Source organism: Corvus kubaryi, unplaced genomic scaffold, assembly GCF_017639235.1.
Source record: "Corvus kubaryi isolate FWS band 111438036 unplaced genomic scaffold, C.kubaryi_AGA036_p1.0 37396, whole genome shotgun sequence".
In the NCBI taxonomy this organism is placed as follows: Eukaryota; Metazoa; Chordata; class Aves; order Passeriformes; family Corvidae; genus Corvus; species Corvus kubaryi.
This window is the reverse complement of record NW_024581135.1, coordinates 23,089,671-23,106,055: the sequence shown is the minus strand read 5'-3', so window position 1 is coordinate 23,106,055 and position 16,385 is coordinate 23,089,671. Positions and strand designations below refer to the sequence as shown.

General features: G+C 36.9%; 1 protein-coding gene across 8 annotated transcripts in view; it reads left to right on the top strand.

Annotated features, from left to right (window-relative positions):
- The window catches only part of TTN (titin), a 236,790-nt gene that overhangs the window by 14,579 nt on the left and 205,826 nt on the right, over positions 1 to 16,385 (top strand). For all 8 annotated transcript variants that reach the window (XM_042040505.1, XM_042040513.1, XM_042040510.1 and 5 more), the window contains exons 12-35: positions 1,504 to 1,779; positions 1,891 to 2,010; positions 3,084 to 3,359; positions 3,628 to 3,693; positions 4,163 to 4,421; positions 5,017 to 5,077; positions 5,192 to 5,404; positions 6,127 to 6,269; positions 6,922 to 7,124; positions 7,238 to 7,468; positions 8,024 to 8,268; positions 8,993 to 9,216; positions 9,316 to 9,480; positions 9,584 to 9,752; positions 10,275 to 11,965; positions 12,059 to 12,340; positions 12,609 to 12,875; positions 13,019 to 13,291; positions 13,399 to 13,662; positions 13,762 to 14,022; positions 14,559 to 14,819; positions 15,214 to 15,477; positions 15,571 to 15,831; positions 15,996 to 16,256. In XM_042040505.1, the coding sequence (XP_041896439.1) occupies positions 1,504 to 1,779; positions 1,891 to 2,010; positions 3,084 to 3,359; positions 3,628 to 3,693; positions 4,163 to 4,421; positions 5,017 to 5,077; positions 5,192 to 5,404; positions 6,127 to 6,269; positions 6,922 to 7,124; positions 7,238 to 7,468; positions 8,024 to 8,268; positions 8,993 to 9,216; positions 9,316 to 9,480; positions 9,584 to 9,752; positions 10,275 to 11,965; positions 12,059 to 12,340; positions 12,609 to 12,875; positions 13,019 to 13,291; positions 13,399 to 13,662; positions 13,762 to 14,022; positions 14,559 to 14,819; positions 15,214 to 15,477; positions 15,571 to 15,831; positions 15,996 to 16,256 (6,736 nt within the window). The remainder of the gene's footprint in view (positions 1 to 1,503; positions 1,780 to 1,890; positions 2,011 to 3,083; positions 3,360 to 3,627; positions 3,694 to 4,162; positions 4,422 to 5,016; positions 5,078 to 5,191; positions 5,405 to 6,126; positions 6,270 to 6,921; positions 7,125 to 7,237; positions 7,469 to 8,023; positions 8,269 to 8,992; positions 9,217 to 9,315; positions 9,481 to 9,583; positions 9,753 to 10,274; positions 11,966 to 12,058; positions 12,341 to 12,608; positions 12,876 to 13,018; positions 13,292 to 13,398; positions 13,663 to 13,761; positions 14,023 to 14,558; positions 14,820 to 15,213; positions 15,478 to 15,570; positions 15,832 to 15,995; positions 16,257 to 16,385) is intronic.

The following is a 16,385-nucleotide window of genomic DNA, read 5'->3' as shown; positions in this document are numbered from 1 at the left end:
TTGATTGTCAAGTAAGAGTCAGTATGATTAAGTTTCTAGTGCTGAGGAGGTGAGGTTTATATTCCATCCTGCTAGGAAATGTCACACTTTAGGCCGTAGTCTGATTTCTCTGTGACAGTCTCCTCTCTATCAATGGCTTTTAAGTAATGTTTATTGTTCAAATTTCTGAGTCTGAAATCTTTTTTCTACCCAATGATTCCTTGTAACTGTGTGGTTGTCAGATGAAACAACTTCTCTTTATTGAGGTTTGAATTGTTCTTTGTTCAACACAAACTTTAACATCCATTTAGGTCTGTCCACCTGGTTACTTATTACCATCAGACACTTGTTGGCACTGCTTTGTTCCCATAGGCCTGCCACAGTAGGAAAGATCTACAATACAGCCAGGAACTCTTATGTGTGGAAGAATAGCATAGTTGCCAACAGCTGTTATTTAAAATCTACAGTGTAATACATTCATAAAATACCTCTATAAAATATAAGCAAATGAGCAAAGCATATAAAACTCACTCAGAGGAGTCAGACTGCTAAGCAATTTGAGTCCCTTGTTAGATGATGTAAATTTAGGGCCAAATTCAAGTCAGTATAAACAATTACTTTGAAATTGACAGTGATACTGAGTAAGAGGTCCCTGTTACCTAAACAATACTTTAATAAGAAAACAAAATCTCTATAAATGATCACATTTTGGCCTCACCTAAGTAATTTTAGTTTAAGCTGATAATGATTTTAAAATCAATATGAAATGATCTATTAGGGGTTTTTTTCCCATTTACAAGGCATACATATCATATGCTCTGTTGCTACATCCACATCAGTTATGACAGTAATAGTAAACACTAGTAGGAGTCACCCTATTATCTACTGTTGGCTGACTGGGCAGAAGTTTGGACCCGATAACACAGAAGCTGATAGTGTTTATGAGTTATTAGAAACAAACACAAGTCCTGATACAAAAGCATTATTTCCAAATTACCAGACATCTCAGTCTCCCTTCTTCTGAAAAATCCTTTAAAATAGATCAGCACTGAATTAAGAGATATACCTGCTGTAAAAATTTTTATGGGTCTGCTTCTCAGTAAATACATTTACATCAGATGCTAGATGCATTTTTTACATTTGCAAGAGTTATATGGAGCTGATGAGCATACTTTAAAACTATGTGCATGTTTACATACCTGTATACTCTTAGAAGAGTGGACACAAGTGTGACTGTAAAGTATTAAAATTGGGCTTGCAGACAAATATTGATATGTATAAAACACAGAAGCATAGATATATTCTGAATGTGCAGAGATAGCACTTAGAGAACATATATGGTTTTGAATCTACTGATTCTTAAGGGTATTTACAGGTGCATACTTTTGATCTTTTCGTCATTACTTTTACACAATCATACACCCTCTCTTTGGAATATACTGAGCATTATAACTATTTGTCATATATGCAAGTTTTCAATATAATTAGGAATACGTGTACAAATTCTGCTGATGTTGTTTGTAGACTCAAGCTGGGAAAAAGGCTGAAGCTGTAGCTACAGTCGTTGCAGCAGTTGATCAGGCACGTGTTCGATCACCCTGGCAACCAGAACAAGCAGATGAAGCTTATGTAAAGCAGAAAACTTTGGAATATGGTTATAAAGAGCACACTGTAACAGACCATGTTTCTGAGGCCCCAGCAGAACGTCATGTTGTCACTAAAGAAGTTAAAACAGTCTATGTTCCTCCTGAGAAACATATCTCAGCTCCTGAAAAGCAGGAAGTTCATATATCAAAAGAGGTTAGACTCTTTTTTATATTATGTTCTTTCCAGAATCTATGTCCCAGTGAAATCTGTTTCAGTTTAAAGAACAGCATCACTTTCAACAACCTTTTTCATTACTTTGTTTAGATAAAAAGAACAACAGAAATTGAGAAAACAATTCATGTTGAACCCCCACGACCTCGCACAGCAAGTCCTCACTTCACGGTCTCCAGAGTTGCTGTTCCTAAACCAGATCATACATATGAGGTAAGCTGAAGTTGTATCCAAGAGGAACATGCTCATTTTCAATAGCCAGTAGGTCACCCATTCCATCTGGCTTTTCCTCACACACTCCAGTGTGGTCCTTCCCCAAGAGGAAGAGTTGTATACTCCTTACAGCTATTTTTGTTGGTTTGTTTGACTAATAAAGAATACTGCTGTAAACAGACAAATTGCTAAAATAGAATTTGTTGTTATTATTAGTTATTTAACTAATCTTATAAACTGTTTGAGGATGCAGCTTCAGTACTTCATGACATATAGTGAAATTGTACATATTTGTCATGCAAGTTATGTTTTTTAAAGAGCAGAAGTATCCTTCATTAATCTTATTATGTGTATCAGTTCACTTGCATACTGCTCTTTTCTTCCTTGCTAATTAATACATACTAAGCTAGTTTTTTAAACAGAAAAAATCCAGACTGACTGTGTAATATGACACTATCCATTTTTAATGTTATTCTTTCCACTCTTCTGCTTGACTCCTTTACATAATATTAAAATTTCCCAGTTAATTAATTTTCTCATTTAAGCATATTTTCTCTCTTCACCTGGAATTTAAAAATTATTTTCCTCCAAACATAATTAAACACTGTCATAAATATTTTATTAAATATTTGTGCATTTTTTTAGAAGTCATTTCACCTATAATAAGGTTTTGAAATCTCTTCAGTTATTTTAATCACTGGAAGTTATATAATTATTACTAATCTTTCTTTCAATATTAGACTGATTAAATGGAAATCTAAGGCTTCAAGTGAGCAAATGGAGAGAACATTTCTTGTGCTACACTTAAGAGCTTCTTGACCATTGAAAGATCAAATTCTGCAGTGAAAAAGAAAATATTTAAATGTTAGATCAAAAATAATACAAGGGTATTATATCTGTGGTATTCTACTACTGCAATCTAATACTCTTATTTTCACATATAGCTTTTGCAGTGTCAAAACCAAGTAACTAAGGAAACAACTGCTCCATATGCAATCTGCTCAAGAAATGCACTCTCTCCTTCGAAAATAAGACAACAACAAAGATGTAACTCTTTCTCTTCTGTTCCCTAGGTTTCAATAGCTGGGTCTGCCATGGCTACTCTGGAGAAAGAGTTATCAGCTACTTCTCCTGTGCAAAAGATCACCAAGCCTGTGAAACCACCTCAGCTAAAGCCTCACGAAGTCAGGACAAAAGCAGAGCCAGTCGCCCCTCCACAGTTTCCCTTTGGAGAAGCTGCTGAGAAGTATAAGAGTCACTATGATGTTGAGACTAAAAAGGAGACAAGGATTAAAAGTGAAGCAGTGCGGACAGAACACTTGATGCTGCATAAAGAAGGTGAAGCAAAGGTATGTTCTTAAGCAAATTTCTGTCTGACTGACTTTCATCTTAAAAATATAGAATGGCCTCACCTTTTTGCTGTTTTCTTATTGCAATTTTCCACTTTTAAAGCATTTTGCTGCCTTTTATCTTTTCATTGGTTTACACAAATCCTTGTAAGGACCTAATATTTACCTGTTACTTTCAAGAGTCCACATTCCCTGATTTATTTTCTTATTTAAATTATGCTGTTTATGTCCTTGACTTTGTTCATTAATTGTTCTCTAAACAACCTAGGTGACAGAAACTGCCAGAGTTCCTGTGCCTGCAGAAATCCCTGCTACTCCACCCACCTTAGTCTCAGTAAGTAATTTGTATGTAGTTTAGGGGAGTTACACTAGATTTTCACCCATTCTGTTTCCTAACTTTTATCACTGAATACCTAACCATTAAAAATTGGCTTTATTTAATTTTTTAAACTTTGTATTAGATTTACTCAGCCATATAATTTATCTCAGATACAAACTCTTCTCGATGTCTTTTATGGTAGTGACTCTTCACAATTATGTCACATAGTAGGTAGATCTATTTGCATAAGTGTGAACCTACTTTTTCATTTTGTTAATAACAGCAGTGTTCAGAGATCCTAAAATCCAGTTTCAAATACTTCCCTTTGGAAAATACCCCTCTTCTTTTCCTGCATACATTGCTTCACAGATCACTGTTTTGAACTAGACATTAAATTTTCCATTCAAATAGGTTTTAAATATTTAAATATATATTTAGTATTGAAAATATATACTGACTGTGATACTTATTTTTTATCATACAGGGCCTCAAAAATCAGACTGTGACTGAAGGTGAGTCTGTCACTCTGGAGTGCCAAATATCCGGTCATCCTCAGCCTACAGTGACATGGTACAGGGAAGACTACAAAATTGAGAGCTCGATGGACTTTCAGATCACTTTCAAAGCAGGGCTTGCTCGCCTTGTGATTCGTGAAGCCTTTGCAGAGGACAGTGGAAGATTTACCTGCACTGCTACCAATAAGGCTGGGAGTGTCAGTACTTCTTGCCACTTACATGTAAAAGGTAAGTATATTTATAGAATCACATAATTGTTTAAGTTGGAAAAGACCTTAAGAGCATTGATTTCAACCATTAACCCAAATCTGCCAAGTACACTGCTAAACCACGTCCATAAGCGCCAAATCTACATGTCTTTAAAATACCTCCAGGGTGGAAATGGTATTTAAAAGTTAGCCCTAGGTGACTCCTGGGTAACCTATTCCAATGCTTGATAACCCTTGATAGCCTTTTTGGTGAAAGGTTTCCTAATATTCAAAGTCAACCTCCCTTGGTGCAACTCAAGGACAGTCCCTCTTGTCACTGTAGGAAGTTAATAATTTTGTTAACTGTCTATTACTTGTAATGTATTGTAGACATTTAAAACTCATGGCTTGAGTTGTATTCCAGGGTTATTAGGTAAACGGGCCGTAAGAATATGAGGAAAAGGCTGATAATGGGCTGATAATGGGAAACTCTTAACTCGATTCCTTGGTGGAGTTAGCAAGCCCTCTGAGCCAACTACTTACTCTTTTTATGTCAACTCTACAACTCTTTTTATGTCATTGTTTAAGGCCTATTAAGGTATTTTAAAATCCACTATATCGAATTTTCCTTGTAGTTACTGAAGAAATTGAGACTCGAGAAACCATTTCTGAGAAGGCTGTTACAGAAGAGAAACGGTAAATTTCCTTTTCTAAACAGACTGCTCCTACTGCAGTCATTAGGTTCTTGCATTCTGTTTTATGAGAGCTTCAGACATCAGCTCACTTACCTGCACTGAAATCTTATTTCAGCTATGTGGAGACAAAGGACATTGTAATGGAAGATGTCTCTGCTGCAGCAGAGGAAGTATTGGGAGAACCCGTACCTCCTTTCTTCATAAGAAAACCCATGGTGCATAAATTAATTGAAGGTGGGAGCATTATTTTTGAATGCCAAGTAGGGGGCAATCCAAAGCCACATGTCTACTGGAAAAAAGGCGGAGTTCCTCTAACAACTGGCTACAGGTACTTTGAATACAATGCACAAAAACTATCTTAACATAATTTTTATGCATATTTAATTGGCAATGTCATAATTTTGATTCCCTTACTTAAGTTGAGCCAGAAAACATACCCTGATTTCTGTGACATTTTTATTTTCTTAATGTAAAAGTTATAGGATCATGTCTTAATGTGTGACTTTAAAAGGCTGCTAAGTTTTAAAACATAAATATTCAAAAGACTATAAAATGAGATATGCTACTTTTCCTTATAAACAAATCAGGAAGTTTTGCATTTGTTTTAGTCTGTCTTTGCAATGTTTGCATTCTGTCTATTTAAGTGTTGTCTGTAGAAAGCAACATGCTTTCTAGCTGAGAAAAAAACCCACATTTGTGGCATTCTTGAAATAATCATGCTATGATGATCCATATTAGGACAAACTGTGTGCACGCAGAATATACCATTATATTTTGTGCGATAACTAGACCTCTCATATTTCAGGACTGTTGTTTGTATCCTATTTATTTAGTGATAACAAAAAGAAAGCTGTCCAGTACTCTAGTTTCAGCGTGGTTATTTTTCATACACTGCTCTGTAGATTCATTCAGTGAGAATTGCCTGCAAAAGTTTCTCTTTTTGTGCCCTGTACAAGTTAGGAGTGTGTCTCATTAACTGTATAAGTAAAAGCAAATTCACTAAAAAGCCTGTCCAGAATTACAGACTTTTTACTTTTATTTTTCCTATAGATACAAAGTGAGTTACAAAAAAGAAACTGGGGAATGCAAACTTGAAATTTCCATGACTTTTGCCGACGATGCCGGAGAATACACTATTGTTGTTCGTAATAAACTTGGAGAAGCTTCTGCAACGGTCTCCTTACTAGAAGAAGGTACATTTTAGATTAAGGCAATGGGAACAATATTTCTTAAAATTAACTTCAAAATGGGAAAAAAGATTTTAAATTGTGCTGCAAATTCTTTGCAGCTTAGTTTATTCAGCTGAAGAAACATAAAGGGAGATCTGTCAGCTTTGTTTCTGCAAGAGTATCTGACATCAGGCCCTTGAAGGACTTTATTCTTTGCTAGAATGTGTAGTTATAGGAACCTTCCTCTGTTGACATGCCATGTTCATGACAGGATAAGACATTCAGAGAGTGATGTGGGAAAAGAAGGTTAATCAATTAATAGTTTTTTATCTTAAAGGGAAAGAAGCTAGTTTAATTTTTTTATTTGTCCTGTAAAAATGTACAAAAATTTTCAGGAGACAGAGTCATGGTGAAGAAATTGTAAAATAATCTCGGCAGATGCTTCCACTTTGAGAACTAGGATATCTAAGTAGTACAAGAAGACTTCTGTCTGTTTATAAAGCTCATCTTAATACATCAGTCTTTGCATTTTGTTGCTGTTTGTATTTATTGGCTAAACAGATAGAAAGTCTGCTTGAATCACCAAAACCAGTAAAATAAGTTTGTACTTGTTTTCTCCATTCAATCCAGTGAAAACCAAAAAATTTATCAAAATTAATCTGTTCTCAATTCTTAGCTGATTATGAAGCCTACATAAAATCACAAGAAATGATGTACCAAACTCAAATGACTGCATACGTACAGGAACCTAAAGTGGCTGAGGTAGCCCCACCTACTTCCTATGGTGACTTTGAAAAAGAATATGAAAAAGAACAAGCTCTAATCAGGAAGAAAATGGCAAAAGATACAGTGATGGTCAGAACTTTTGTAGAAGATGAGGTATGTCTATCCCTCTGTATTAATTTTGGGTACTGACATTTTACCATACAAATAGTTTATTTGCAAGGTCATTATTTGACACAGAAAACTAATGGTCTTGCTTTTCTGTATAGGAATTCCATATTTCTTCTTTTGAAGAAAGACTTATCAAGGAAATTGAACTCAGAATTATTAAGACTACCTTACATGAACTTCTTGAAGAAGATGGAGAGGAGATGATGATTGATATTTCTGAATCCGAAGCTGTAGAAGCAGGATTTGATTTAAGATTAAAGAATTACAGAACCTTTGAAGGGACAGGAGTTACCTTCCACTGCAAGACATCTGGATATCCATTGCCAAAGGTACCCCACATCTGTATAAATTTTTTTTAATAAATATTTTGATGCTCTACTTGAAAAAATCCCTTAACATCTCATTGTCAGACTTTTTACATTCTGCATAGAAAACAGCAACTCTCAAAGGAAATCCAGTCTTCTGGTTTGATATCAAGCTGAGTTTTCCTTTTGTCCCTTAATAGAATAGAGTTAGGTTGGTTAGCCAGTTCAGAGGTAAGTTGGATTTACCAATTAAGTTAGTCTTGATTCTGAGTATCTCTGAGGTAGCCTAGCCCAGTGGGGAACACAGTAGTAGTCCAGTCTAGGTTACTTTGCCCTTCATCAAAATGGGCTCTATATCTGTTTGTAGCTCCAAAACTCATGTTTCAGATTGTTATGTAAACATGTTACTTTAGTCTTACCTATTTCAAGTAAAAATATTAATGTTTAACACACGTACATGGGCTGTGATGTTTTTCAGCTGACAAACAGTAAGTTATAACGTCTTGCATGTATAAGTCATCACTGGATCTTTGTCTTTAGGAGAGTTTGCACAGTAGTCTACTGTTTCTTTCCATGCAGGTTGCATGGTACAAAGATGGCAAACGTATAAGGCATGGAGAGCGCTACCACATGGAACTTCTGCAAGATGGCAGCGCCACTCTGCGTTTGCCTGTTGTTTTACCTGAAGATGAAGGAATTTATACAGTCTTTGCCAGTAATATGAAAGGAAATGCCATTTGCTCAGCAAAACTCTATGTTGAGCCGGTTGCACCTACAGCAACTCCAGGTTATATGCCAGGACCTGAAGTTATGAGAAGATATAGGTAGGTACACGATAATATAATTTTACAAAACTTCAATCTGCTGTGATAGACAGTCCAAAAGATCATTACACAGCAGTTAAATAAGCTCATGCTATTGGAGTTTGCATACCTCTGGAAAAGCTCTAAATGCTGTTTTCATGACTCATATAGATTTATGCGCTAACTTTTTGTCTGATTTTCGCTTTTAATGAGCAATGCAGTTCCCAGAGTACAATCATTCACGTACATTTCCAGCCACAGTATCAGATTTACAACCTCAATAACCATATTTATTGGTTAAAGTACTCATGTTTTTGAAAAAATATCTTCTGCACTTGGAGTTTTAGTGTGGTGTGCAAATATTTTTCCCTGCCCTTGAAATAGCTGTATTTCTATGACAGAAAAAATTAAGCATTGCCATGTCCTGTGTTCAGTTTCCATACACATACACACCCATGCACAAACATACACAGGATTACACCCATATCTGTGCACTATCCAAAACCCAAAAATTTCCTTGGCCATAGTGTGTCCTAACACTGTACATCTCTACAAAGTCCTGTCAAAAACATAAAGAAAATTGACTATAAAGAAAAATTAATTTTGTCCCAATTTCTCACATAGATAAATTAGCCAAGCTCTTTAAAATAAATTATGAGAAAGGCAAAGGTTGAAATCTGTTTATCATGTCAGTCCACTGCTATATGACATTGTTATATATATCTGTCTTATCTTTTCCTTCCAGGTCTATCTCTCCGCGGTCTCCAAGCCGGTCTCCAGCCCGCAGTTCTCCTTCTCGTTCTCCTGCCCGGAGATTAGAAGAAACTGATGAAGGGCAACTAGAGAGACTGTATAAGCCAGTTTTTGTGCTGAAACCTACGTCATTTAAATGTTCACAGGGACAGACAGCAAGATTTGACTTAAAAGTTGTGGGCAGACCTATGCCAGAGACATACTGGTTCCATAATGGTACATCAGCCTCATTTTCATTAACAAATAATCTTTAAAAGGTCTTTGATATCTCATTGAAACTGTTTTGACTGCAACTGTTCTCATGTGTATCTTCAGGTCAACAAGTGATTAATGACTACACCCATAAAATAGTGATTAAAGAGGATGGCACCCAGTCATTGATCATTGTTCCTGCAATGCCTGATGACTCTGGAGAATGGGCTGTCATTGCTCAGAATAGGGCAGGCAAAGCTTCAGTCTCAATGACACTGACTGTGGAAGGTATCTTCTGTACATTTTATTTTTAGCAGTCTGATGAGTGTTTTTTATTTAAAATCACGGCTGTGTCATTTCCTCTTGTGATAACTTACCCTTGCTCTTTCAGCTAAGGAAGACCTAGTCAGACCACACTTTGTGGAAAGGTTGAGAAATGTCAGCGTGAAGGAGGGCTCTAGACTGGAGATGGCAGTGAAAGCTACTGGTAACCCTAATCCTGATATTGTATGGCTCAAGAACAGTGACATCATTGTGCCTCATAAATACCCAAAAATAAAGTAAGAGAATTTTTTATATTTAAATCTATTTAAATTTAAATTTTATTCAAATTTTATTTTCTTTTATTTTATTTAAGATACTTTATGTAAGTTAAGGAGTTAATAATCACCATCCTGCAAAATGCCTCCTACAGTTTCACAGAAGGAATTCACTAAGGGCTTTTGCATTTCTGCAAGGATTACAGATATGAAATATCTTGTAGTATTCACTCCATTTTTTTCCAGCTTGTGTTTTCATGTAGTTTCTATTCTGCAAATCCATCACAGAGATTATTGAACTGTTCTCTGTCTCTGATTTTGAAGACCTCTGCAGGTAAAACTGCCACTGAATTTAAGAATGGGTTTTATTATCTTTATCTGTTTGATTCATAGGCACTGCACTCCCAAACATGCATAAACATAAACAACATGTCTATTACCTCCAGAGATTTGCCTTTGGAGGCTTTGACTTAATTTGGAAGAAGGACAAAAAATGAATGACAAAGAAGGGAAAAATAGTTAGAATTTTTTTCTGTATTTCAGGATTGAGGGAACCAAAGGGGCAGCTGCCCTTAAAATTGAATCAACTGCCAGGCAAGATGCTGCATGGTATACTGCTACTGCTATCAATAAAGCTGGGCGGGACACTACCCGCTGCAAAGTAAATGTTGAAGTTGAACATACAGAACCTGAACCAGAAAGGAAATTAATAATTCCAAAAGGAACTTACAAAGCCAAGGAGATTGCAGCACCAGAGTTAGAACCTCTCCATCTGCGTTATGGTCAAGAGCAATGGGAGGAAGGAGATCTCTATGACAAAGAAAAGCAACAGAAACCATTTTTTAAGAAGAAGCTGACATCTTTAAGGCTCAAACAATTTGGACCAGCACACTTTGAATGCAGGCTTACACCAATTGGCGACCCAACCATGGTGGTGGAGTGGTTGCATGATGGCAAACCCTTGGAAGCAGCTAACAGACTCCGCATGATCAATGAGTTTGGGTACTGTAGCCTAGACTACGGGGTAGCCTATTCCAGAGACAGTGGAGTGATTACTTGCAGAGCAACTAACAAATATGGTACAGACCATACATCTGCTACTCTGATCGTGAAGGATGAGAAAAGTCTTGTGGAAGAATCCCAGTTGCCAGAAGGCAAAAGGGGACTCCAGCGAATTGAAGAGTTAGAAAGAATGGCCCATGAGGGTGCTCTACCTGCAGTTGCACTGGACCAAAAGGAAAAACAAAAACCAGAAATCGTTTTGGTTCCTGAACCTGCAAGAGTCCTTGAAGGTGAAACAGCACGATTCCGCTGCCGTGTGACTGGCTATCCTATGCCCAAGGTCAACTGGTACCTCAATGGGCAGCTCATCCGTAAAAGCAAAAGATTTAGACTCCGTTATGATGGAATCTACTACCTGGATATCGTGGACTGCAAATCATATGACACTGGAGAGGTGAGAGTCACTGCAGAGAACCCAGAAGGCTTTATTGAACATAAGGTAAAACTTGAGATCCAGCAGAGGGAAGACTTCAGATCTGTTCTTCGTCGTGCTCCTGAACCCAAACATGAGCCTGTTGTTACAGAACCTGGAAAACTTCTCTTTGAGGTACAGAAGGTAGACAAACCTGCAGAGGCAACAACCAAAGAAGTGGTGAAGCTGAAAAGGGCTGAAAGAATCACTCATGAAAAGCTTTCAGAGGAATCTGAAGAGCTGCGAAGTAAATTCAAGCGTAGGACAGAAGAGGGCTACTATGAAGCCATTACAGCTGTGGAACTTAAATCTCGCAAAAAAGATGAATCATATGAAGAAATGTTAAAAAAGACAAAAGAAGAACTTCTTCACTGGACCAAAGAGATCCCAGAGGAAGAGAAGAAAGAACTTCCTCCTGAAGGCAAAATCACCATTCCAACATTCAAACCAGAGAAGGTGGAGCTTAGTCCAAGCATGGAGGCTCCCAAGATACTTGAACGAATTCAAAGCCAGACTGTAGCCCAAGGAACAGACGTGCACTTTCGTGTGAGAGTGGTGGGAAAACCAGATCCTGAATGCCAGTGGTTCAAAAATGGTGTTCAGATTGAAAGGACTGATCGTGTGTACTGGTACTGGCCTGAAGATAACGTCTGCGAATTAGTTATCAGAGATGTGACTTCTGATGATTCTGCCAGTATCATGGTGAAAGCAGTCAATATAGCTGGTGAAACTTCTAGCCATGCTTTCCTGTTAATACAAGGTAATTTCAATTCTCTTACTTATCCTACTGCTCATCATAGTGTGTTATGTCTTTTGGTCAGTGCTCTGTTGATCATTATATAATGTTTTACAGCCAAGCAGTTAGTCAGCTTCACTCAGAAGTTACAAGATGTTGTTGCTAAAGCAAGAGACTCCATGGCAACATTTGAATGTGAAACATCAGAACCCTTTGTCAAAGTGAAATGGTTTAAAGATGGAATTGAGATTCATTCTGGAGACAAGTACAGGATGCACTCAGACAGAAAGGCTCACTTTCTTTCTGTATTAACAATTGATATGTCTGATGCTGATGACTACAGCTGTGCACTGGTAGAAAATGAATCCATAAAAACCACTGCAAAGCTTACTGTTGAAGGTAAGAAGCATACAGCTCAATACCATGCCATACTGTTAAAGTGAAATCAGCTTCAGAAAGAAATAAAACTACTTAAACAGATGTCTAACACCCTAACAAATGTTGAGCCGCTTTCATACTTTTGGAATCCAGTATGAAAGTTCAGAGATTTATCGATGTAAAATGGTTACACTATATACATTTATTCCCTTAGGATCATTTAATAACAATTTTTTTCTTCAGGAGTATCTAATCAAGCTTATTCACAAATGTAATTATGTGCCTTTAGGTGCTGCAGTTGAGTTTATTAAAGAACTTGAGGATGTTGAAGTGCCAGAATCCTTATCAGGTGAACTTGAATGTGAGGTTTTCCCAGAAGATGTGGAGGGGAAATGGTATCACGGTGATGTTGAACTCACTTCTAATCTTAAATATGTGATTGCATCCCGCCGTGGTCGTCAGATCCTCACTATTAAAGATGTTAATAAAGATGATCAAGGAGAGTATAGTTTTGTTGTTGATGGAAAAAGGACTCACTGCAAACTGAAGATGAAGCGTAAGAATTTCTTATATTGTCTATATATTATAGATTTTCTATATTATAGCATGTATTACAGCTATATCGTTGTATGCCATAATGCTTTAATGTTCAATATTCTGCCTCTTATAAGTATTAATTGACTTCATTTAATTACACAGCTCGTCCCATGGCAATTCTTCAAGGACTTACTGATCAAAAAGTCTGTGAGGGAGATATCGTGCAACTTGAAGTTAAAGTCTCCCTAGAAAATGCAGAAGGTGTCTGGATGAAAGATGGCCAAGAAATTCAATCAAGTGACCGCATTCATATTGTGTTGGATAAACAATCACATATGTTACTCATAGAAGATGCCACAAAGGAAGACAGTGGAACTTATTCTTTTAGTGTTCCCGATCTTGAGCTCTCAACCACTGGACAGATCACAGTGTACAGTAAGTCACTATGATGATTTTGAAGGCGTGTTTGATTTTTGACTCCTTTAGGATTACTTTTTAAAGGCATAGTTTTTCTCATGATGAATATTTTTGTAACTTGGCAGGTGTGGAAATAGTGGTGCCTCTAAAAGATATTTGTGTAGTTGAAGGAACAAAAGCCATCCTCGAATGCAAAGTTTCAGCACCTGATGTGTCTTCGTCCAAATGGTACCTAAATGATAATCAAATAAAGCCTGATGAACGTGTACAAGCTGTATGTAAAGGCACTAAACAGAGGCTAGTGCTCACCACAACCCATGCATCAGATGAAGGACGTTATAAACTAATGGTTGGCAAAGTTGAAACCGACTGCAATGTCACAGTTGAACGTAGGTGTCTTTTAAGACGTACAGTTCTTTGTGAAATAATTTCTTTGAAAACAAAACTGTGGAAACTATTCAAAAATTTATAATTTATTCCTTTTACAGAAATTGAGATTATTAGAGGTCTCCATGACATCACCTGCACTGAAACACAGAATGTGTCCTTTGAGGTTGAGCTCTCCCATTCGGGGATTGATGTAATTTGGCAATTCAAAGGCCAACACATAAAGGCTGGTCCTAAATATAAAATTGAAGCACATGGCAAAATATATAAATTGACGGTGGTGAAGATGATGAAAGACGATGAAGGAGAATATGTATTTTATGCTGGAGAGAAGAAAACATCTGGGAAGCTTATAGTAGCAGGTTAGTAAGGTTAAAGTCCAACATTTTCATTTCACAGTGATTTAAAAACTGTCCAATATACTGTATTTCATACTTTCAGCAATACTGTTGTTTCAGTGGGGGGGGTTTTGTCTTTAGTTTATCTTTTTTTTTTTTTTTTATATTCTCCTTGCCTTTCACCTTATTTTTTGTGATTAGTATAATTTGACTTCTCAAATCTTTTAAGTAAGTGTTAATGTATTTTGCTAGATCAAAACCATAGTATGAAATGCTATATTATGCTTTTGATGTAATTAATGTAAAAAAGAAGGGGTTTTGTCTTGAGTGCTCTCAGTATATCTGTGCTGATGATAAAATAAAAGAGAATAGCTAGCATAGAATTAAGAAACATCTTTTTATAATGTTCAGGTCATATTGTATTCCTGATTTTTCACAGAGCTCAGAATGACAATGGGCAGGCTGCAAGTTAGGGCAAAGTATTCCAGCATCTACTTTTTGTTTCGGTATGGGGGGAAGCTGAACAGCAACATGACGAATGTGCTTTTCCTTCCCAACAGGTGGTGCCATTTCAAAGCCTCTCCATGACCTGACTGTGGCCGAGTCCCAAACGGCTGTTTTTGAGTGTGAGGTGGCAAATCCTGAATCAGAGGGCCGGTGGCTACAAAATGGTAGACCATTAGCTACGACAGATCAGTATCGTGCTGAATCTGATGGTGTAAAGAGGCGGCTTATTATCCCTGCGACAAAACTGGAGGATATTGGTGAATACAGCTATGAAATAGCAAGCTCAAAGACATCTGCCAAACTGAAGGTCGAAGGTCAGTATTTTTTCTAACTAACTGATGTCTTCGAGACTTATTCCAGCATCCCTCACTATGTCTTGGACCAGGCCTTAAGACACAAGCAAAATAAAATAAATCAAATAAAAAACTCCAAGCCAATCCAACAACAACAACAAAAACTAAACAAACAAACCCCCAACCAACCAACAGAACAAACAGACAAAACCCCAGAAACCAAACATTTCTCATGGATGCTACAAGTAAAGCTTCCTTGTTTTGTTCCCAGCACACCACTTTGCTGGAAACTGCACAAATTACTATGAAGCACCATTATTCACTTTTATTAAAATTATTGTATTTACTATGGGCTTTAATTTTGATCTGTTTTGTCAAGGGTTTTTTTCTATTTTTTTTCCCTTTTTTTCCCTAGCTGTTAAGATAAAGAAAACACTGAAGAACTTGACAGTGACAGAATCACAGGAGGCAGTTTTCAGTGTAGAACTGACCCACCCTGATGTGAAAGGAGCTCTATGGATTAAAAATGGTGTTGAACTTGAATCAAGTGACAAATATGAAATTACAGTGAAAGGGACTGTTCACACACTGAGAATCAAACACTGTGTTGTCACCGATGAGTCTGTTTACAGCTTTAAACTTGGAAAAATAGGAGCAAATGCCAGACTTCATGTGGAAAGTAAGTCAGTCTGGTTTGAATGTTTGCTGTAATGCATGTTTTGAAATTCAAATCATACAAAGTGCTGAATATTGCTAACTTTTTTCCCTCTAGCTGTCAAGATCATCAAAAAGCCGAAGGATGTGACTGCTTTGGAAAATGCTGTTGTCTCATTCGAACTGAGTGTTTCCCATGATACTGTACCTGTCCGTTGGTTCCATAAAAATATTGAGCTTAAACCAAGTGATAAATACAAGATGATCTCTCAAAGGAAAGTTCACAAGCTTATGCTGCATAACATATCTCCTGATGATGCTGGGGAATACACAGCTCTTGTTGGGCAAATTGAGTGTAAAGCGAAACTGTTTGTGGAAAGTAAGTATTGTAAGTTTGTAAGAAGGTAGTTGTATGAATTGTTTACACCATAACTGAGCAACTTGACCTGATGCTTCATAGCCTGTTACCCTTGATTTTTTGCAGTCTTCCAAACATACCAACTTTTAGAAAATTCTCTCTCGTCTTTTTTGCCCTCCTTTTAGGCATACACATCACAAAGACCATGAAAAATATTGAGATCCCTGAGACCAAAACCGCCTCTTTTGAATGTGAAGTTTCTCATTTCAATGTGCCTGCTGTCTGGTTGAAAAATGGTGTGGAGATTGAAATGAGTGAAAAGTTCAAAATAGTTGTCCAGGGGAAACTCCATCAACTCAATATCATGAACACAAGCAGTGAAGATTCTGCAGAATACACATTTGTCTGTGGAAACGATAGAGTCAGCGCAACCCTGACTGTAAAACGTATGTCAAAATTAAATTATCCAGAATATTTTACGGTTACCAATTATGAGTTTTTGTTAACACATGGACTAAATGAAATTCTGACAAAGCCAGCACAGCTGTAGAGGTGTTTTTAAATAACACTAAATA